Source organism: Myotis yumanensis, unplaced genomic scaffold, assembly GCF_028538775.1.
Source record: "Myotis yumanensis isolate MYYU_CA2020_CCGP unplaced genomic scaffold, mMyoYum1.0.hap1 SCAF_2, whole genome shotgun sequence".
NCBI classification, from domain to species: Eukaryota; Metazoa; Chordata; class Mammalia; order Chiroptera; family Vespertilionidae; genus Myotis; species Myotis yumanensis.
The window spans coordinates 18385735-18409163 of NW_027223753.1; the positions used below are offsets into that span (position 1 = coordinate 18385735).

General features: G+C 36.3%; 1 protein-coding gene across 24 annotated transcripts in view; it reads left to right on the forward strand.

Moving 5' to 3' along the window:
* The window catches only part of EPB41 (erythrocyte membrane protein band 4.1), a 155260-nt gene that overhangs the window by 89695 nt on the left and 42136 nt on the right, over window positions 1-23429 (forward strand). For 10 of the 24 annotated variants that reach the window (XR_011470212.1, XM_070404532.1, XM_070404533.1 and 7 more), the window contains exons 7-13: window positions 1778-1865; window positions 6946-7098; window positions 9367-9464; window positions 12058-12230; window positions 16615-16820; window positions 19950-20006; window positions 20181-20222. Coding sequence is in view for 23 of the 24 variants with exons in the window: in XM_070404532.1 (XP_070260633.1) it covers window positions 1778-1865; window positions 6946-7098; window positions 9367-9464; window positions 12058-12230; window positions 16615-16820; window positions 19950-20006; window positions 20181-20222 (817 nt within the window). In the remaining variant the exon portion in view is untranslated. Of the gene's footprint in view, window positions 1-1777; window positions 1866-6945; window positions 7099-9366; window positions 9465-12057; window positions 12231-16614; window positions 16821-19949; window positions 20007-20180; window positions 20223-21429; window positions 21493-23429 lie in introns of all 24 variants that reach the window. The other 14 variants (XM_070404535.1, XM_070404530.1, XM_070404536.1 and 11 more) reach the window with 4 other exon arrangements.

Here is a 23429-nt window from a genome sequence, read left to right on the forward strand (position 1 = left end):
CCAGTCACATTCATTCAGCAAAGACAAAAAAGTAGTTATTATATTGATTTTGATTTTATAGTTCAGATATTGAAGAAGATACCAGGTCACTACTTTTTCAGCATAGGAGCCAGGATTCCAGTTCAAGAAATATAACTTGAGTCCTAACTAAATCCTGCTGCCTTAAACAAGGAGTCATTACTTGCCCATGGCTATGTGATCCCTCAGGGCCTTTTTTTTCATCAGCAAAATTAAAGTGTTGGACTCTGCAATCTTCAAGCTCCATTCCAGCTTCAAAATCCTAAAATTCGCCCAGCCGGGTGTGGTTCAGCCATTGAGCAATTTAGCGTTGACCCAGGAACCAAGAGGTCACTGGTTTGATTCAGGTCAGGGCATAAGCCCTGGTTGCGCTCGATCCTCAGTAGGGGCGTGCAGGAGGCAGTCAATTGATGATTCTCTCTCATCATTGACGTTTCTGTCTCTTTCTCCCTCTCTCTGAAATCAATAAAAATATACATATTTTTTAAATCCTAAAATTCAAGCCATAGATAATAGTAACTGCAAAAACCATAAAATGACTCTTACAACTATAAAAGTATATAACTTATGTGGGGTGGAAAAACTATAAAACTTTTGTATGTTTTTAATGACTTGACTATACAGATTTGTAAATGTCTTAATTTTCCTTTCTTCAGATCCATTAATAAATAGAATTCAGGTGTGATAGTGAACTTGTGAAAAGCAATTTATTCAGGGAGGCTGTGACATGAACAATTCTGCTCCTCTCTCCTGAGATTTTGTTGTTGTTATTGTTCCAAGGAACCCTTTGTTCTTTTTAATGAGGGTAAAAACAGATGGGTTTGAAAGAGACTTTTCCTCCTGTTAAATGAATAGGCCACTGCTGCTTTGTATAGCTTGAGGCAGTCTTATGGGAAACAGGCATTTCCATGATTTTTCTTTGGGGTTGTGGGTGCATTGTTGTTACCGTGAAGTTATATTTTATTGGTCTGAATTGTGCAGCACTAGGAGTGATATCTTTCTCTTCAATATAACTGCTCATGAGATCTTTTTGGGGGGAAAAAGAGAGGAAAGTTAAAAAGGAGAAGGAAAGACCATCCCAGTGAGTATTTAGGCAGTGAGACTGATTGTTTTCAAACAAATCAAATTCATTATATGCCTAGTAATGAAGACATCTTAATAACAGAGAAAGCAGCCCCATTATCTACATGCTTCTATTAACCAATTTATTTTGTTTAGATCAGTGGACAGGAACACCATCTGTTAGATTTTTTTTTTTCCATCAAGCCTGTCCCCATTAAGAGTCTCCAGTTAAGTAACTTCAGCTGTCCTTCTGTTTAATTTTCATAGTAACTCAATTCAGGGGTATGGAGCGAAAAAAGCAGCTTAGAAGATATTGTAAATTGTACCATGCCCTCAGAGGATTTAATTTAGTCACCCCTTTAGCAAGAAAAATTAGTGGGAGGAGTTTATGTGTGTTGGGAAAAAGGCTGAGGAGAGGAAGGGGCAGAACTGATGGTGGATGAAGCTGCTTTAAGGAAATTGTTTAGTGGGATTTTTTTAACTTTTTTTTTTTTCTGATAGATTTTTGGTGGACTTTCTGTTGCTTTAAGATCTCTTATTTTAAGAGTCATTTTCCATAATATTCTTCTTTCAGAACTATGAACTATACATTCATATTGGTATATATGTTTATATAAAATGCAATTATTATACAAATGTTACTGTAAATGTTGACACTGTGACACTGAAAGAGTTTTAAATTTGTATTCTTTCAAAGGTCCATGACTCCAGCTCAAGCTGACCTGGAATTTCTTGAGAATGCCAAAAAGTTGTCTATGTATGGTGTTGACCTTCATAAAGCAAAGGTAATAACTTTGGCCTTTATTAACATGCATGCATCAGACCTATGTCATATAATACTTCTCACTAACCTTTATCTGGGGTTATTATTATAAAACATTCTAAAGAGAGAAGAATTCTTGTTAGACTTTTAAGTCTGTCAATTGAGTCAATCAAGTGTATCAAGTATTAAAATGAATTGTCCCTTTGTAATTCCACCATCAGAATTGAAGTTTCACATCCAAGCTATCAAAATATATAACATCTAGAGCAAAAGAAATTGTTTTCCTAAAATACAGATATATTTGAAAATGTTGAGTGGCATCCATGTATGTTTTACAGCCAATGTCACATTTATCCGAATCACTTGGAGCATTTACTAACTATGCAGATTCCCAAACTCCTCCAAGATTTACTGAATTATTTTGGAGAAAAGGCCAAATTTCTAGATTTATTAAACATCGCAAATGATTCTCACCTATGCTTGAATCTGAGAACCATTGGCCTAAGGTAGTAGTTCTCAAAGTGTGATCTCTGAACCAGCATTTAGCATTATTGAGGAACTTGTTAGAAATGCATACTCCAGGCCCCATCCCAGAATTACTGAATAAGAAACTTTGTGGGTAGAACCCAGCAATCTGCTTAATCAATCTGTCCAGGTGATTTTAGTGCACATGGCATGAACACTAGTGGCTCATTTGAGAACCACTGGGTTATGATATTGGAAACTTGAGCTCTAATCCTAGTTCTGTTTAATACAACCTAATAGAATGAATACTTTAAGGGCAGATGCTAGACTTCTCTCATCTTCAGCTACTGGCTGGGAGGTTGAGGAGTTTGTGAGGGAAAGGGCTCAAGGGATAATCAGAGTTTCATAGAAGAACTTAATTAGGATGCATGAAAAGGGGACTCAAAACTAGGGCCAATGAGAAACAAGCAAAGGAATAGGAATACTTGGCCCACAGAAGAGAAAGTTGGGAAGACATAATATCTGTCTTCGTGCATTTAAAGAATTGGTGTGTGAAATAGAGATTTTACTATGACTCCAAGATATAAAATTAGAGCCAGTAAAGTAAACTACAAGGAAATTCTGTTCAGCATAATTTGACAAATTGTCTAACAGTCAAAGCTATTCAAAGAAGGGATGAACTACCTCATAAGATAGTGAGCTCTCTATTGTCAGAGGTACCCCATGGTAGGCAGTATAGTCACTTGAGTGATTGAACTAAAGTGACCTTTCAAGCTTCTCCCAATGTGAATATCTGATATCTGAAGTCTCTTCCTTAAGTCAGATTAATTCTATTACAATTTCATTGCATGTTAGTGGTTTTTCTAAAGATGTTGTTCCAGATTGTTTTGGGCTGGGCACTATAACTTTGAATCTATGTAATCTGTGAATCTGTAACGTAGATGGTAGGAAGATGAGTAACATCAGAATAGCTATATTTCCAGAACTGAAATTTTGCTCTTAATTCCTGCTGGAGGCTGGCTATTGATTCAGTAATTATCTGGAATGAATAGAGGAGTCAGATAACAAGTTCCTTTCCCAAATGTTGTAAAGCAAATTGTTTCTTCAGAATGTATAATTGAGAGATACTGTTGTACCTACAGGCTTTAAGAACTTAAGAGGACATCTTCTGGGAAATTCTCAGTTACGTAGTTGTTGAATTGGAGTCATATAATTTCTGCTTCTCGATTGTGCTTGCACGTACACATGTAGGCACTGATATGTTTTTCTATACCCAACTGAGGAAAAGAAGTAGTCAAGAAACCTTTAACTCTAGGTTTTGATTACTTATCTAAATTGATTACTTATCTTAATTTCTACTCATCTGTAGAAATTAACTCAGGTGAAATTTAGTTTCCTTGAGTTACAGACATATAGATGATTAACATCTAATTTTTAAATTTTTCTCTAAGAAAAGAGGCATGTAAATGTGACTATGTTTTATCTGACTATTCTTTCTTGACTTGGGGATAATATTTATAATTTAATATACTTAACATAATAATTATAAGAACCTGCAATTCTCTCACATTAAATTTATATAGTAATAAAGTTAACTCCTTATCATGATTTTTGGAAGGATGACCACTTTATCATAAAAAAAAAAAAAAAAAAAAGCCTGTCTAGTGTTGCTCAGTGGTTGAGTGTTGACTTATGAACCAGGAGGTCGCAGTTCAATTCCCGGTCAGGGCACATGCCTGGTTTGCAGCTTCAATCTCTAATAGGGGGGCTGCAGGAGGCAGCCAGTCAATGATTCTCTCTACCCTGATGTTTCTCTCTCTCTCTCTCTCTCTCTCTCTCTCCCTTCCTCTCTGAAATCAATAAATATATATTAAAAAAATAATTGTGCAAAATGTTTATTGGTATACTAGAGGCCCAGGGCATGGATTTGTGCACTGGTGGGGTCCCTCGGCCTGGCCTGCGCCCTCTTGCAATCCCAGACCCCTCGGGGGATGCCGGAGAGCCAGTTTTTGCCTGATCCCTGCAGGCCAGGCCGAGGGACCCCACCAGTGCATCCGTGCACTGGGCCTCTAGTATGCATATAAGATCTTTGGTTAATCTCTTTCCACCCCCTCTTCCCTCTGAGATTCATCAGTCTGTTCCACTTTTCTATGCCTGTGGTTTCTGCTCCTGTGTTTAGTCTCTGCCCCTGGTGTTCGGTGCATGTCATAGCTACCAGTTGGCCGGTTGCTCAGGCTTTTATATATATAGACTAGAGGCCCAGTGCACGGGGGCAGGGGCTCAGCCCAGCCTGCACCCTCTCCAATCCAGGACCCATCGGGGGATATCCAACTGCCGGTTTAGGCCCGGTGATCGGGCCTAAACCGGCAGTTGGATATCCCTCTCACAATCCGGGACCACTGGCTCTTAACTGTTCACCTGCCTGCCTGATCGCCCCCGTCTTCCCTCCCAGCCTGATCACCCCTAACCACCTCTGCCTGCTGGCCTGATCACCCCTAACTGCCCCCCCTGCTGGCCTGGTCGCCCCCAACTGCCCCCCCCCACCGGCCTGGTTGCCCCTAACTGCTGGCCTGGTCACCCCTTACTGCCCCCACTGCCGGCCTGGTCACCCCCAACTGCCCCCTCCTGCCGGCCTGGTCACCCCACACAGCCTGCTGTTTGGTCGTCCTTCCGGTTGTTTCGGTCTTGACAGCCCCTGGCTTTTTATATATTAGGATATATCCCTAAACCCTGGCCTCCAGGAAGTCATGTAGTCTACTGACTTAAACATATATGTATAGGATATGCAGCTACCATAGCTACTGTAGTAATTATTTGGTGATTACGATAGTGATAGGTTTGAGTATTTTAGACCTCAGAGGCCAAAATGAGAACATTAATGTTTACTAGAATTTTTATATACAGATAGGCATTGTAAAAGTAAATTAGTGTCTCTTTTGGGAGTATTAAGGTAAGCCTTTTTAGAGCTAGAGGCTCAGTTTTATGGGAGGAATGTTGTAAAGGCAGATGAGGTGCAAGCTCTGTGACATTTCACAGTAGCTTTGAGAGGTAGTGATGGTGGCAATATAGCCATATTGCTTCTTATGGCAGTTGATTCCTTCAGTGTGTAAGATATTTTCATGTCTGTGTTTCTTGGACAAAAGAAAAGCAGATGTTCCCTCAGAATCACCAATAATGAATGAAATAATTGATATTACTGGTTCAAGGTTTAAACCTAATGTATTTTTTTACTAAAATAACTTGAAATTCTTTAATTTGTCAATTTAAGTGAATCAAAACTCTTGTAAATCAGAAGCAAAGAATTTACTGATATTTGTCATAATAAATTATGAATAGTAATGCAGGCAGGTAACAAACTCAATGTAAACATATATTGAGCATGCTGTCAATAACAAACAGTATTTGGGGTAATACAGAAATGATTACTATACAATTTCCATCCGTAAGAAATGGATTGTAATTTTTTTCTAGTTGTTTACCTAATTATAAAGGTGATATACATATAATTACATAATATAATGATTACTAGTAATATGTATGTATGTCTTACCCAAACATATTTGTATGTACCTGGAAAATAGGATAATAATCCTGGAAATTATCAAATTATTACTGGTTACTGTTAAGGAGTGTGGGAGGAGAGGGTAGAGTTTTACTTTTATTTTACACACATCTGTATTTGAATTTTTTCATACATGTATTAGTTTAGTGATATGTAAATGTTTTTTAAAATACATGTTTACTATAATTGGAAAATATAGAAAGCTAAAATGAAATATTGCTTACAATTGTACCAACTAAAGAATACCATTGTTAATGTTTTGCTATATTCATCTTTCTTCTATGTATATTTTTTATATTGTTGTGATCAAATTATATATGCAGCTTTAACCTGCTTTATTTTACTCAACATTATAACATAATTATTTTCTCATTTATCTCCCAAATTCTACGTAACCTATTTTATTTATTTTTATTTTAAAATATATTTTATTGATTTTTTTTACAGAGAAGAAGGGAGAGGGATAGGGAGTTAGAAACATCGATGAGAAAGAAACATCTATCAGCTGCCTCCTGCACACCCCCTACTGGGGATGTGCCCGCAACCTAGGTATATGCCCTTGACCGGAATTGAACCTGGTACCCTTCAATCTGCAGGCAGACGCTCTATCCACTGAGCCAAACCGGTCAGGGCATCTATGTAACTATTTTAATGGTCACATTATATTTCACCAAAGAATAGGCAATAATTTAACCCTGGAGGTTGGGTACTTAGGTTATATCCAATTTTTCACTCTTACAACATTTTGAATATTTTCATGTGTAAAGCATTTTCTTTGATTTGAATTATTTTCTTGGAACAAATTACAGAAATAGAATTACTGTGTCTGATTTGGACATTTTAAAGATATTTGTGATAGGTAATAACATTGTGGGTTTATTTAATGTGGTAGAGTAATGACATTTTTACATAGACCGAATAGTCCCATGGATTATTATGTTAGGTTAAGCTTTATTATTCATGGTATGCTTTGTAACTCTTTTTGGTTGTTGATATCTTCAGATTCTCTAGTAATAGTCAGCAGTGTGTTAAGCACTTTGCTCAAGACTGAACTGCTAATGCTTCTCTTTTTCAGGACTTGGAGGGAGTGGACATCATCCTAGGTGTCTGCTCTAGTGGCCTTCTGGTTTACAAAGATAAGCTGAGAATTAACCGCTTTCCTTGGCCCAAAGTGCTGAAGATTTCTTATAAACGTAGCAGCTTTTTTATCAAGATTCGGCCTGGAGAGGTATAGAATTTGTGTTTCTTTCCCCCCACCCCCGAATCAAACACAGACCATGTCTACAATATCTCGTCGCTTCCTTTTTTTCTTGTTATGTCATCTAAGAGGTCTCTCTATAGTTAACTATGCAGGAACTGATATTCTATTTTCTCAATCAGTCCTGTAATGCTGCCTTTCCTCCTTGCTACTGGTTTTCTGGGCTTTTCTCTTTATGTAAGTAAATATACCATGGCCAAAAGTGAAACTTGCATTGATAAACTTGTTCCTTGTTTACTCCAGGTAAAATCTTCATGGAAAATTGTTTTAAATTGAGTAGCATGAGATTTTTAAATTGAGGAGTTTAAGTTACTCATGTTTTTACCACCGATCTCTTACTCATTTAATTAAAATGTATTTATATGCGTAACTTCTAGTAGTTACTGGGAATATATTCCAGGCTCAAGTTCTAGATTTTTAATAGTTGTTTAACTTTGTGTCAGATAATTCAATTATTAGTTAGTGGGCAAGTTTCAGGATATATTAATGCTGACCAAATTTAACTTTTATATTAAATAGTCATTATGTATAGAGGAAAATTGTTTAAGTAGGAATTATTTTTTTTTAAAGTTCTACCTCCTACTCTGCCACCTACTAAGTAAAAGACCCTGGAGAAATCTAAGACTCAGCTTCTTTATCATTCAAGGTGGAAAATACCTTCTCTGTCAGGGTTGATTTGAAGATCAAATGAGAAGACAGCTGCAAAAGGTCTAAGCTGGAAAACATTATATTAATTTAGAGGGTTTTTTGTGTGTGTATATCACCATCTGCTGGTGGAAGTGGCTCATTATTTGAGCATGGAAATACTGGATGTTCAGGCTTAAAAATCTCATAAGAATGATCATTGAAGCATTTATTTAGTACCATAATTATTTACCTGTGCCTTTCACAGAACAATGTCTGTCTTCTGTCAAAGAGTTTCAAACCAAGAGTCATTCAGTCAACAGATATTTATTGAGGGCATTCTTTGTGCCATGCACTACTCTAGGGGGTAGGGACAGTGAATAAAAGCCCATTTACTTTTGTGGGAAGGCGCGCGCGCACACACACACACACACATTTTAATAAATTTGATAATAGAAGTTTTTGGTTTCTTTAAATGTCAACTATATAATATATACTAGAATTGCAAAATTCTTACTTTAAGAACACAACCAGGAACAACAGTAGGATTTCAATAAGTGTAGTATTATGACTATAGTAGATGATTTGGAAGTAGCATGGTTTAGTGGAAACCAAGAAATTCTGGTTATGCCACTTCATAACTGTGAAACTGAGAAGTAACTTGTCTGACCTCAGTTTTTTCATGTGTAATACTATCTAGTCATAGCATATTGGCAATAATAGGCGCTAGAAATAAATGTCAGTTTCCTTTCCATCTTAAAAAAGTATGCTTAAAGCAGACTAGCAGGATATGGTTTGTTTCAGTCAAAGAGGTATCAAGATAAATTAATGATCAATTAAAGTAAAAGAGAGAAGGCAATTAATAATTGAAGAATTGGTTAGAGCCAAAATCTTTCATCTTTAAAAAAAAATTTTTTTTAATCCTCACCCGAGGATATTTTTCCATTGATTTTAGAGAGAGTGAAAGAGAGAGGGAAAGACAGAGAAATATTGATGTGAGATAAACACATCAATTGGTTGCCTCCTGCATGAGCCTGAACAGGGCCAGGGCTGAGGATGAGCCTGCAACCTTGCAACCGAGGTAGGTGACCTTGATCGGAATCAAACCTGGGACCCTTCAGTCCGCAGGCCGTTGCTCTATCCACTGAGCCAAACCGGCAAAATGTTTCATCTTTAGCTCCTATTACTAAAAAAACAATAAATAAATAAAATTGCATAATAATATTGATTGATTGGAGGAATCATCTACTATCTCATTCCCTGAGCATTAAGTTGTCTAGTATCCCAAGTGCAAATGATGACTAAGAAAGAGCTCTGTCTGGACAATCAAAAGGTAACTTAATGATGACCCAGAAAAATGTACTCTGTGTGTTTCTGAGCAAAATAAGATGCATAAATAATATAAGATGCATTTCTTGGCTTCCTTGTTGTGGAAAAAGCCACCTCGGTCAGTAAATTTCTTTTTGTAAGTAGGAAAATATTTTAAATATTTTATGCCTTTAGGGGATGTCCTTTTTATTCTTGATGACCTTTTCTGTAGTACCATATTTCTCTGGTCCTTATCACTATAGTCAAATAATCCTTTATGTTCAATGTTTATTTGTGTTTTTATAGCAAGAACAGTATGAAAGTACCATCGGATTCAAACTTCCCAGTTACCGAGCAGCTAAGAAATTATGGAAAGTCTGTGTAGAGCATCACACATTTTTCAGGTATTGTTCTCACTTTAGTATTTTTCAAGGATAACTTGTTTATGCAAGTTTCTGTCTTAGGTCTGCTATTAAAATTCTCTTCTTTGAATGGCTGGCATTTTTTTATTTAGCTCAGGTAAGATCGTCTTAAGCAAGACAAAATGAATCCAGTTCTCCTTTGGGTTGAAAAACATGCCTCAGCATTCCCAGAGCACCTTTCTGTGTATGGTAGTAGGAGTAGAGAAGTGAGGATAGGAACCTGTGTTTACTGGGGGCTCTGTGATTGCTCTAACTGGAGCTGAAATCAGTCCTATCAGGAGGACTGATTACCTCCACATGTAATTTCTCTAAGTAGTGCTTAACTACTTTCTGTGTGGGGCTTTTTAACTGAAAGATGAAAGGTATGAAGCTGATCATTATCTTGGCTCTAATCAACCCAGAAAGGGAGCACAGACAACCATCTTTGAAGCTCAATTGTATCAGATGATCAGAAGAAAGTTTTCTTTCCTCTGGTTTTCGAGAGGCCATATCATTAACCCCCCGTCTTCATTTACCAAGCATTTCTCAGTGTAGGTACGGTACTAGGCACTGAGACTATATATACTACAAGATAGTTCTAGTCCCTGTCCTGAGAGAACATACAGTCTAGCAGAGAACACAGACCTTAGACAAATGACTGTATTGAAAGGAGAGTCAGCTTGTTATTGTCAGCTTGCCTTTTTAAGAAAAGTTCTTTATTATGGAAAATTGCATACATAACAACAGTAAAGAGACTGATACGGTAAAGAGACTAGTATAATGCATATCACCCAGCTTCCATAATTATCATCCCAAGGCCAGTCTTGTTTTATCTATTATGCCACCCAATTCTTCCCACTACTTCCTAGATTATTTTGAAGCAAATCCAAGACCTCATGTCACATCATTCATAAATAAACTTGACTCTCAAATGGCTCTCAAGAGAGAGAATCATGATATATTTTCTTTCTAGTTGTATTTTTCATTTCATACCTAGTATTACAGCACAGTGGACAGGAAGAAAAGCCAGGGAAAATAACATTTAAATTCTCACTTAAAAATAAAACATGCGGATACATTTTATACCCAATTAAAGAATCTTAATCATTGACTTTAAGATTTTTTGTTTATGCTTTCATCATCCTCTTCTTTAAAATCAAAACAATAGAATAGAGTTTTTAAAAAGGGTAAGGAAAAGTAAAAAAAAAAAAAGTTATTTTGAGTGTTTAATATCTATGCTATAGATTTCAGCTACAACCAGTGTATTTACTTGTTGGATAGCATATTTAAATCCATTGCTATAATAAGGCTATATTAACATGTAATGCTTCATTACATAAAAAAAAAAGTCAGTATTTGCTGAATTAAAATAAACGATCCCCAAGGAAAAAATACTTTTTTATAGTATTTGATGTAATAATTTATGTATTTATTCAGCAAACATTTATTGAGTGCCAAATTCATGCCAGGCATTATGCCAGAAGTGAAAACATAAGGATGAATAAGTGGAGACCAGCACATAAATTGTTTCAATTCAGTGTAGTAAATGCTGTGACTAAAGAGAGCACAGGGTACTGCATAAGAAGATGGGGTTCCTAACTGAGTTGAAAATACACTAAATAACCTATTAAATAGGTTACCAGGGATTAATTGAGTTTGTAGTGCATTTGACAGAATTATTCTAGTAGAGTGGAAAAAGAGCTCTGATTTACAATAGCTAAGATTTGGAAACAGCCTAAGTGCCCATCAGCAGAAGAGTGGATTAGAAAACTGTGGTACATCTACACAATGGAATACTACGCTGCTGTATAAAAGAAGGAATTTTTACCATTTGCAACAGCATGGATGGAACTGGAGAGCATTATGCTAAGCAAAATTAGCCAGTCATAGAAAGATAAATAGTACATGATCTTACTCATTTGTGGAATATAATGAACAACATAAACTGATGAACAAAAACAGAACCAGAGTCATAGAAGCATCGAATAGACTGTCCAACCTATGAGAGAAGGTGGAGGGGTGAGGGGGTAAGAGATCAACCAAAGGACTTGTATGCATGCATATGAGCATAACCAATGGGCAGAGATAGGGGGGAGTGTCGGGGGGGCAGGCAGCCGGGAGAGATCAGTGGGGGAGAAAGGAGACTTATGTAATACATTAAGCAATAAAAAACTTAAATTTAAAAAAAAGGAAAGAAAAAGAGCTCTGTTACTGCCCAACCTCTTTACAGCTATGTGACCTTAAGCAAGTAACTTCTTTTTTGAGGTTCACTTTCTTCTATCAATAAAACGATAACAATATTACGAGGATATAGTGAAAATATTACAGTGCTATAGAAGGATTTTGAAAACCATAAGGCCTTGTCTACAGAGATATAATAATATAAGATGATACTAATATAAGTAAATTATACATGTTGCTTGGAGAAATGACATAGAATTAAAATAATGATTGCTTGATTTAAAATATGTCTTAGTAACTATAAGGAAACTGAAAATTTTGAAACTTTTAAAATCTAGATTTTTGTCTTTAATCTCACAGTCTCAGTAGAGTGAGATTAAATATATTATATGATCATTATGGTTTTTCCCCCCAGACTGACATCTACAGACACCATTCCTAAAAGCAAATTTCTTGCACTGGGATCCAAATTTCGATACAGTGGCCGAACTCAAGCTCAAACCAGACAAGCTAGTGCTCTGATTGACAGGCCAGCCCCACACTTCGAGCGTACAGCAAGCAAACGGGCATCCCGGAGCCTTGATGGAGGTTTGTATTGAATTTTGGTGATTTCCTATGAATCTAACTCTTTAGGGAGAGATAAAGGAAGTACTGTTATCGATAAGAGAACCAAATTAAAGAATGTCATTGGTAAAATGAAATGGATCTCACTAATTATCTAAGTCAGTGGAATCATCTTAAGCAAAGAAAAACTGAGGTTCAGAGAGAGTAGTAACTAGACCAAAGTTCCACTGATACGTAGTAGGAGGTTGAACACGACTAGAATTAGAATTCAGAACCTCTACTGCAGAGTGAAACTTAATGTAGTATATTGAACTAAAGCCTTCTTGAATGTTTTTGTTTGATCCTCACCCAAAGATATGTTTCTGTTGATTTTTTCTCTTTTTAGAGAGAGGAAGAGAGAGAGATATATCAATTGGTTGTCTCCCGTATGCACCCCGTCTGGGGATTGAACCTACAACTTAGGTATGTGCTCTGACCGGGAATGAAACCCACAACCTTTCGGTGTATAGGACAGTGCTCCAACTAACTGAACCACCAGGCCAGGGCCCTCTTGAATGTTTTTAAATTGTTGTTGTTTTTTTCAAGTAGAAAAGAGGAAAAGGGTCTGCCTCACTAGAGCAATCAGTTATTTTAGATCATTTGTCATGTGGCAATTATATACAGAAAAAGCAGCCCTATTATTGGAATCTCCAAATTTTGTTTAAAATAGGGAGAAAATAAATAAGTTTTGTGATTGTGTATTCTAACCGAAGATCTGTCTGAATTTTTCTCAGTATCAAGGATTTGAGAGCATTACTGAAATGAAGTAACAAGCCATATTCCGTTCTTTATGCCACTAAGAAAAGAAAAGGTGGCTAATAAATAAAAGTTCAGAAGTCAGTAACCAAAGTAGAGTATTGATATACCTGGTGCTCAGAGCATCTTCTTTGCTAGCTGAAGAAGTAAAACTGGTTCAGATCCCAGTGTATATGACAGAGTGGTAAGTCACAAGGATAGCTAATAAAGATGACAAGGATCTTTCAACTTATATTTTTGTTGCCCTTTTTGCTTTTCAAGCTGTTTCCATATATTCCTATTTAGTAACAAGACACATTTAGGAATTCTTGTTTTGCTCATGAGGAAACTAGGGCACAAAAAAAGTTATATAACTTGCGAGTGTCACACAACCAGGAAGTTAATCCATTCTTCGATTCTTGCCAGGGGAATACATTCCTATCATTTTTTTGGAGCTTTAAACTAATCCCCAAGCCTGACTCTTAGATGTCTCATCTGTCTGTGGTGGACCTGGGCAATAGTCGTTTTTAAGATCCACAGCTAATTCATGTGGGGTCCCTCTGGTGATGGAACCACTACCATTGCATACCTATTGTGCCTGTACTATACTAGCAGAAGCTGTGCTAGTAAGTTACAGAGCTAGAACTGGAAGTTAAGTCTCCTTTTCCTCAACATGATGGTTTTGAGTTTTACTCTTTATTGCTATAATATATAAATGTCTAAGTTTCTGTTGTCAGAGGGGAGCGATATAATACTGGAATTAATGGGTTCATAAGGTTATCACAACCAGCACTCCAGAAATGGGAAATAATTGAATTTTTCAGGTTAAATGTTCTCTACAGACGCATCAAGGTCTTGTATTAGTTAACAAAAGAATTCATTAAACTGAAGAGCCAAAGCATCTTAAAAAGTATTCACTACCTGCAACACTGTGAATATACTAAAAACATTGAATTATGCACACTAACTGGGTGAATTGTATGGTGTGTGAATTATATCTCAATGACCACAGTCACTGCCATGATTCTCTGTTCTGACCCATAGTTTGTAGTAGTCTGATTGAGAAGAGGAAAGAAAGTTCTCTCCAGGGCTCCCAGGTTATATTTTTCACTTGAATTGCATATCCATGAATACATAATTAATTTTTGCTCCACATGCTCTTGAAATATTAACCCATAACAAAAGAAATACAAAGACTTAGGTATGACATTAAAAGTTATTAATAGTTAGGGTTTATAAAGTATTTTTATAGCCTTCCCTGGTATTCTGTGGAGTTAATATCTTCCACATTTTACTAGTGATACAACTTTCTGCCTCTGTTTCAGCTGCCAGTTTCCACACTTTTACCTACTTTTCCACATGCAGTACAGATTGCCAGGGCTAGGAATGCTGGAGACAGAAATCATTTGGCTCTGCAATATTAGTATTGTATTAAAACCCAACGCAAGTGGCAAAATAACACATGGTGAAAGCATGGGCTATGTTTCTGCAATGCCAGTCAGAGTTGAATTAATTCTTTGAGAGGAGGTGTGAATACACATGTATAATGATACTTCAACACAACTGTGAGCAAAATATTTTGTCACATTCCCCTGTGTTGTTAGAATTGGTCTACCATCTGCCATTCTTGCATTGACTGGCTTAGAGCACCCATGAGAAGCAGGGACTTGCAACAGGACAGAGTTTTCATCGAAAGATAAAGTAGGTTATTTTATTTCTGCTGTTATACCTGTGTGTCCTCTGAGGAATGATTTCTTTCATTGGAGATCATTATAGGGTTATGAGCATTTCTTTCTTGGTGTTGTGTATATGAAGTAGTTGTGAATTTCATTTTTTTATCCATTCTGATTCATGGAATTTTTTTTGTTTTACCTAATCCTTACTATTTATAAGTCTAAATTTATCAGGAGAAGTTAAATTCAGTCTACTCCGTTTAAGAAGGCAGAAACGTGTGTGATACAAATTGTAAAGGTTTTCATGCAAAATAATTAAAATTTAAAAGTCTCAGTACATGCAAGGATGAATTGTTATCAGAAATATTAAATCATGTACAAACACACTGCAATCCTAGACACTGTTGGGTAAGTGAGATTTTACTACAAAGTGTATAGATGTTTTCTTTTAGTCCCTGGAAGAAGGAAGATAAAAATCATAAGAGTGTGAATGATTGCTTTGAAATAAGCGATCTGAAACTTAGCTGTCAAATAGTCGAAACCAAAACTCTGAAGAGATCAAGATTTTGTCATAAACCTATATTGAATATTCTCTCTAAAAGGTTAGTTAACCTCACAACCTTAGCCTGTACACTCTGTATGCCAGTACCTCCTTCCACTTCTTTTCCCAGTTGTAACAGCCAAAAATGTCTCCAGACATTGCCGTGTGTTCTGTGGGAGGCATAAATTACTCCTGGTTGAGAGCTGCTGGCTTAAATATATTCGAGAATAGGAGTTACAATACAAATTGATAAGACTCAAGGAGATGGTGGGACAGAACCTAAAAGGTTGGAGGTATTTCTGGTGTGTTTTTTTTCCCAAGGACTAACAGCCAAACATTTTGAATTCATATTACTTTAATCACATGACTTATTAAAAAGGAAAGTGTTGTGTTCAAAGATTTACCCTTAAACAAGCATCAAAAGCATACTGTCTTAAAAGATCCATTTACTGCCCTAACTGGTTTGGCTCAGTGGATAGAGCGTCGGCCTGCGGACTCAAGGGCCCCAGGTTCGATTCCGGTCAAGGGCATGTACCTTGGTTGCAGGCACGTCCCCAGTGTGGGGTGTGCAGGAGGCAACTGATCGATGTTTCTCTCTCATCGATGTTTCTAACTATCCCTCTCCCTTCCTCTGTGTAAAAAAAACCCCAATAAAATATATTTTAAAAAAAAAGATCCATGTACCGAGTTATTTTGTAATCATTCTGAGGAGGCTTCACAGAAGAAATCGAGCTTATTCCTTTTTCCTAGAATATACTTTTAGGTTCCTGAAATTACCTATAAGTGAATAGATCTTTACTTGTTTTTCAAAAAAATTATTTTTGTTGATTTCAGAGAGGAAGAGGGAAGGAGAGAGAGAGACATCAATAATGAGAGAGAATTATGGATTGCCTGCCTCCTGCACATGCCCCCTACTGGGGATTGAGCTTGCAACCCCGGGCATGTGCCCCCACTGGGAATCGAACTGTGACCTCCTGGTTCATAGATCAATGCTCAACCACTGAGGCACACCAGCTGGGCATAGATCTTTATTTCAAAGAGGCTTCATGGAAGAAATAAGACTTGATTAAACCCCTTCTTTTTCTACATAAACTGCATTACAGGTTCTTGAAACAAACAGATTACTAAGTTACACAATCTTGGTAACTTTTTAATAAAATGAGTTTTCAATTTCTTTTCTTACTTTGATGTCAGCACCTCCACCCGTGACTCCTGTTAATGGAACATGATCACCTGCACATTTTAGTTTTTTTCTTATTGCCATCAATTACCTGGCTGAGCAGTACTAATGATTTATTTTTGTACCTTCTGTGTGATAGTCCACTGGACGCTGTAGCATTCATATGGTCACTTGGTGACTTCGAAGTGGTACAGTGACTCTTGCCTTCACTTATTCTCTTGTCCTTTTCTCACATAACAGCGGCTGTCGATTCAACAGACCGAAGTCCTCGGCCCACTTCTGCACCGGCCATTGCTCAGAGTCAGGACACAGAAGGCAGTGTGCCAGGTGCACCTGCCAAAAAAACAGTGGTTTCTAAAGCACAGAAGGAAACAGAGAAGGTTGAAGTGAAAAAGGAAGAAGTGCCACCTGAGCAAGCTGAGCCAGAGCCCACAGAAGTGTGGAAGGTATGTCGTAAGTCCACGTATCTGGCAAATTAACTTTCCCATTTAGAGGTGTTAACTGCTTGACCAGGAAGGTTTTCAAAGCATTAATTCCTATAGAATCCTTACAAAGTTATTTCTCCCTTATTCTTTCTTAAAGAAAGTATCTCCCGTGAACCTATAAAATGTTTTCATAGAATGTTTTCAATGTCATGAAGACTGTGAGCTATTCAGAAGTTTTCACATGACCCAACCTTAACTCAGCTTTTATCTAAAAAAGAAATAATAATAACAATAATAATAATAAGTCTATAAAACACGGCAGCATTGTGATCATCTGCTTTTAAAAATGTTTTACTCATCCAGAAGGAATATCTGTATTCCTTTTTAAGAGTAAGCCATGCTAGTGTGATAAAAATACAATTTGATTTCCCTAAGTTGGATATGTGTGTAACATAGCCAGAGATTATCCAGGTATTACATAAATTGCATCTATGTGGTTGTTGCTTTCCAAAAAGGGGAAGATCCAGTATGTGGGAGAGGTTATGCTACTGACTTACTTATAGTTCTGAGTTGATTGTACCCTTAGTCACCGAACCGTATTGAAAAATTACTAATTTAATTAGCAGATTTCCCAGGAGTAACAGTAACTGGGCTGATCTTTTATGTGTTGATAAGTGGTGAGGGAGTTGAGGTGCTAGTTCAGATTTATTGAAGTAAATACAAATCTCTCTTTTGACAACAGCAATTAATCGACTCAGTCTTTATAAGAAAAATGATGTCTTTATATGTCTGTTTAGAAATTTAAAACCATATAAGACCTTAGTAAGTGCTCTCACCTTGGCAGATGGATTAATTTTGTTCTTTTGGAGTCAGTTCAACATCTAGTTTATCTGTAGAGCAGAGGACAAGTTGGCTCTGCGTTGATGGTATTAAAAAGAAACTGTGCAATACAACATGCAGTTTTTACTGTCCTTTGAGATCAACTTGAGTCCAGAGAGAAAACAAAAAACATTTGATTGAATGATGGGTGTTTGCATTTTTGTACCAGCCAAATGTGCATGACACCAGCCATCCAGTTCAATGTCAATAGTGCCTTTTTCATGTTAGACTACCCAGTTTAAAGTTACGATCTCTTACCTGGCACTTCTGACTGTTATACTAACTGGAAAGTGTTGGATTACTGGAGTTGACAAGGGAATCTTTTTGAATGACAAAAGATTCCTTTGCCTATAAGCAGACACAAGTATCTTCAAGAAAAGTTCCCTTTGCTCTTGGGACCTCAGCAGAGTGGAGAGATCGCTTTCTGGTATATGGTCCCCATTTAAGTGCCTGAAGGGGTCTTCTTGCCAATTAATTCTGTATAATATTATTTTGAGATACTTGTGTTGAGATCAGACTGAAAACCACCTGTGATAACCACCTATTACTATAATATAGTACAGAATTAAGGGTGACTCTGAGTTTATTTTATTTGTAGCAGTTAAAAAACAATTATGGAATTTACTTGAGTCATATTTTTTACTTGAGCCATATTTTTATATAAAGCAATAACAGTAATAAAGTAGTCTTGTAGCTGTGTAAATTTCACTATCTAACACTAATTTGGTGCCAGATAGAGAGAGCTCTTTGGCATCTTGAGTCATTTGACAAGACCTGTTTTGCAGGTGTGTACATCTTGTCATTTAAGGTTCTCTGTAGGGGGCACACACAGAACTACTGCTGCTACTTGGCCTCCATTCTTAGACCGAAGTAGAGGCTCTCAATTTCTGCTGTTGGATTGCTAGGAACCCAAAGCAAAAATATCATTATTACAAATATATACAAATGTATAAAAATATCATTTATACAAGTAATTTAAGCTTTACAAAATGATTAAAAACTACCATTTGCTAAGCATTCACAAGTCTATGAAAATATCATTTCCACTTTATCAATAAAAAACTTAAACTAACTTAAACTCAGAGAGGTGAAATAACTTGCTAATGGTCACATAACCAGTATACTGGGATTCAGAATAGAACTGACCCAAATTGTTAATTACCCTTGGTAGTTAAAAGTGCTATTATGGATGTGTTTCTGATTTGACAGGGTCACAAGATTTGGTGTTATCTTATATTCTAGAGAAAATAGCACAATGACATTGTACTCTGAAGTTATGCTGCCAAGTGTGTTAAAAATAAACCCACTGATCGATTTGGTTCTTTAAAGAACTTGATGCAAAGTATCTGAGTTGACCCTTAATAAAAACAGTTTTCTAATTTTGAGATATCCAGTGCATTAGGCATTGCTCACTTTATTATGCTTTCTCTTAATAGTCTGTCTAGTGTTTGTTTATTTATACTTACTCCATTTGGGGTATATGAAATGACTATTACTAAAGGTATTTCAAAGCTAGGCAGGAGGCCTTAGTTATTCTCTTCCTAGTATTAAGGATGAATCTTACCCATTCACCAAACAGATGGGCTCCAGCTGCCTAGAGAGGAGATTATAGAATGTTGAATACTGCAGCTGAGCCCTGTGTGTGCGTATTTATAAACCAGCCTTAGTAATAATTGCATGCATCAGTAACAGTTTGGATTAAGTTTATTTTGATGTTTTGTTGTCTAATAAACTCGAGAGTGAAACTGCCTCCTTAAATATATTGGTCAACTAACAAAATGTTTTATATTTACCTGCTTGGTGTTATGTGTGTGCTTTAACTGCAAAGATTTTCTTTTTGTTTCTAACTATCATGTATGTCATACATTGATATCTTCATTTGTAAATTTGTTTTTAAATGTTATTTAAGGTACCTCTAGATCATTAAAAAGCAAAACAAAAACATATGGCTTTTTTAAGCCTAATTATTTTTAGTACGTACTTTTTTATAAATAAGGATAAAATGTTCATCAGTAGGGTAATTACCTTAGTTTTCTTTTCTGATCACTTGCTGTCCATATTACCTCTTCAGCCTTGAAAATGTGATGAACTAACAGATTGCCCTTGAGAGTAATGACCCTCCCTCTTACACCCCCTAAAGGCTGCATCATGATGATTACATATCAACTTATTTTATAACCAGCTTACAGATGCGGCTTTTTTGAAAATAATGCTATTCATAGGAACCTACTAACCTAAAATGTTTTTAACCACTTTATTTCTTAAATGTAGGGGGAAAAAACCCACATCGAGGTCACAGTACCCACCTCAAATGGTGACCAAACACAGGTTTGTGCCAGTAGGCCACTTGTTCCTTTTCCCCTCCCTCCTCAATTTTTATTTCTCCCCAACTCCCCTCTCCTTAAAAAAATTAAATTAAATTAAGGTTCCAACTAACTTTAATGAGCCAATATTTTATCATTTTTCTTTCTTTTTTTTTTTTTTTTAATAATGGCAAAACAGAAGCTTGCAGAAAAAACTGAAGATCTGATAAGAATGAGGAAGGTTAGCCATTTTTCACTTTCACAAAACTGCATTAGCATCACCCATGCTGACTTTTACAGTGCATTAAAAAGACAGTGATCCATTCTTTTCATTGATTTCTCTTAATCAGAAATTACTTTCAAGTAAAGATAGATGTATATGTATGCATATATGCACACACATATGATACAAAAGACATTATAATCCTATACTATAATTGAAAAATTTCATTAAAATAAACTTTCCAGTAGAAAAATATCTTTTGAAACACAGTAAAATGATTAGCAAAGGCCAAACCTACCCTTTATTAAATTTTATAAGAAATATTTCACAGTGGCACCATATTCTTGAAATCGTTGGCAATATTGTATACATATTTATTATGGAAGCCATCATAGCATTTCCCAGTACTGTTAATAACTGGGTTTGACTGCTCTGTGTCTCTTTCTTCCCAATTATAGAGTGAGATGAATCAGTTTCTACTGAATATAATATTGAATGATCATATATAAAATGCCAATAGATCTTTCTTATGAAAAGTATTAGAGATGTACATATTGCATTATGAGTATGTATGAAATATGTAAAAACTAAATAATGCTTTTTAAAATATATTTCTTTATTGATTTCAGAGAGGAAGGGAGAGGGAGAGAGAGATAGGAACATCAGTGATGAGAGAGAATCATTGATCAGCTGCCTCCTGCATGCCTCCTATTGGGGGTCAAGCCCGCAACCCGGGTATGTGTCCTTGGCCAGAATGGAACCTGAGACCCTTCAGTCCACAGGCCAAGGCTCTATCCACTGAGCCAAATCAGCTAGGGCTAAATAATGTTTTAAAGTATTTATCTATTCCAGAGATACAAAAAGGAACATGGAGTTTTAACGCTTCTTAAAATCATGTGTTAAGATAACCCCTCAAACAGCTCAATTTAAAAAATGAACATAAAACACCTTATTATATAAGAAGCCAATGAAGCCAGGAGCACTGTCTGTTTAAATAACATCATCACATTCTTCCATCGTTCATGGACAAGGTCATCCATTTCCCAGTGGTAATCGTGTTCTCTGTGTGTCCTTGTGGTTCTGTGACCATTTCATGTTGGCTTTGCTGCGCTGTGGACATTTAATTTTAAACAATTTTTGGTTTGCCAATTTGCAGTTTTTCCCCGCAAGAACAGTATTTTAATTTTTTATGCTTTTCTGTTTTTCCCCTCTTTCATTTTCACAGAAAAAGAGAGAGAGACTAGATGGTGAAAACATTTATATCAGACATAGCAATTTAATGTTGGAGGTTTGTATGAACTTGAAGCTTATTTCATTTGGTTGCCTGTAACTTTCTGCATTCTTTGCTGATGCCCCTTTCTTCTTTCTGTGCTGCGTTTGGTTTTGCATGCCATTGCATGGGAGAATTTTAGGTTTAAAATGCTTTTGCATGTTGGTAAACACAAAGATATGTAACCATCTCACCTGATCTTTTTAGTTTCCATCTCTCATACTTATCTAAAAAATATATGATTGGGAATACCTTTGCCTCTTGTGGTTCCATTGTTTTACCCACTTTTAGAAAATTTTACATCTCTGTTAAAAAAATTCATTGAATTTTCTAAGAGTATAAACTGCTACATGTCCCAAGCATCAATTTTTTTATCTTCTGAACTGAGTGTGGAAAAGCAAGAGAAATGACCACAATTCAAAATGGACTTAAAATTTTGGAGATACCAGAAAATGATGGAAGGACAGTCGGAGGGAAGGAAAAGACACAGAAAGGAAAGAAGGGAGCCTAGCATTAATGAGTAGTTACTATGACCTAAGATGGTTTAATCATAAAAACAGGTATGTGGGTATGAGATTATTATTTTAAAGATGAGAAAATTGAAGCTTAGAGAAATTAAGTAATTTCCATATGGTCACAGAACTGGTAAATTGGTAAAGCTAGGGTTTCAGGTAGACCTGTCTAACTCTATTACATTACTCGCCCCCCCCCTCCCCCCCCCTCCCCCCCCCCCCGCCAACTAAGAAATAGTAACATACCGTCGATTAAAGCAATTGTAAGGTCATTTTCCCATTACAGTCAACATTGGTGAGAATTTTATCAGAGTTATGTTGCATACTTTATCTAGTTTGGGGCTCCATATTGAATAGGGATACAAAGTTAATTAGAAGATTTTGAGAACTCTGAGGAAAAAATAAGGAAATGAATTATTCTGTATAGAGAAAAAACTGAGGCTATGTTAGTTTACACATCAAAAAACTCATATAGAAGTTGAGGACCAAATTATTTTACAATTCCAGTCAAAACAGAGCCAAAAGAAACAACCACAAACTCTGATATCAGGGATTTAACTTAGCTATAAAGGAAATATAAATATACAGGAAGATGATGAACATGGTTTCAGCCTTCAGAAGGCTTGCAGTGTGAGGAAGTGGAGAGAGAGTAACAGTAAACAAGTGAACAAATAGTCATAAAATGGTTACAAGTTGTTATAGAAGCGATGAAGGAAATAAACTACAGGCTATGCTAATAAAAAGGATCTACTGTGAATAAGATGGATAGGAAAGTTCTCTCTCTGAAGAGACAGCATTTTAGCTGAGACCTGAAAGATGAACATATATTAAATGTGGTCAATACTATTAATCTGGAAGATTAAAGAAACTTTTTAGGATAGATCACTGATTTAATGTAATGGTCTCTAATAATTACTTAAGCTCATCTTATTCTTTGTCAAAACATAAATTTTGAGTGCCTGCTATGTATAAGGTACTTTGATGAAAGTAAAACAAGTTATGACCAGCCTTCATTAATCATGAACTATGTGGTGGGTACAATATCAAGTGCTCTACATACATTTACCTCATGTAGCATGAGGTTTTCCAAAGCTGGACCCTAGGATATTTCAAGCGTGGCAACTAGATCTCTTTGCTTTAGCCCATAACTAAAACTAGACCTGAATGGTTCCTCTTCTGAGATTAGGAAAAATAACTGATTTCAGTTGATCTCCTTGAGCTCAGCAATGTAACATCTCCTAATTCCAAACATGCCAGTTTCTTGGCCTCCTCTTAACTGGAACCTGCAGTACCAATCATATATTTGTCATTTGTTTCATGAGGTGTGTTATGGCTTCTGAGACTCATAAAGTCCCTGTGTGTGGTGTGTTTTTCCCCAGCATTTCACTGACAGCCATGAGAGGGGATTTCTAATAAGTGTGTGCTTGAAAATTAAAACTACTA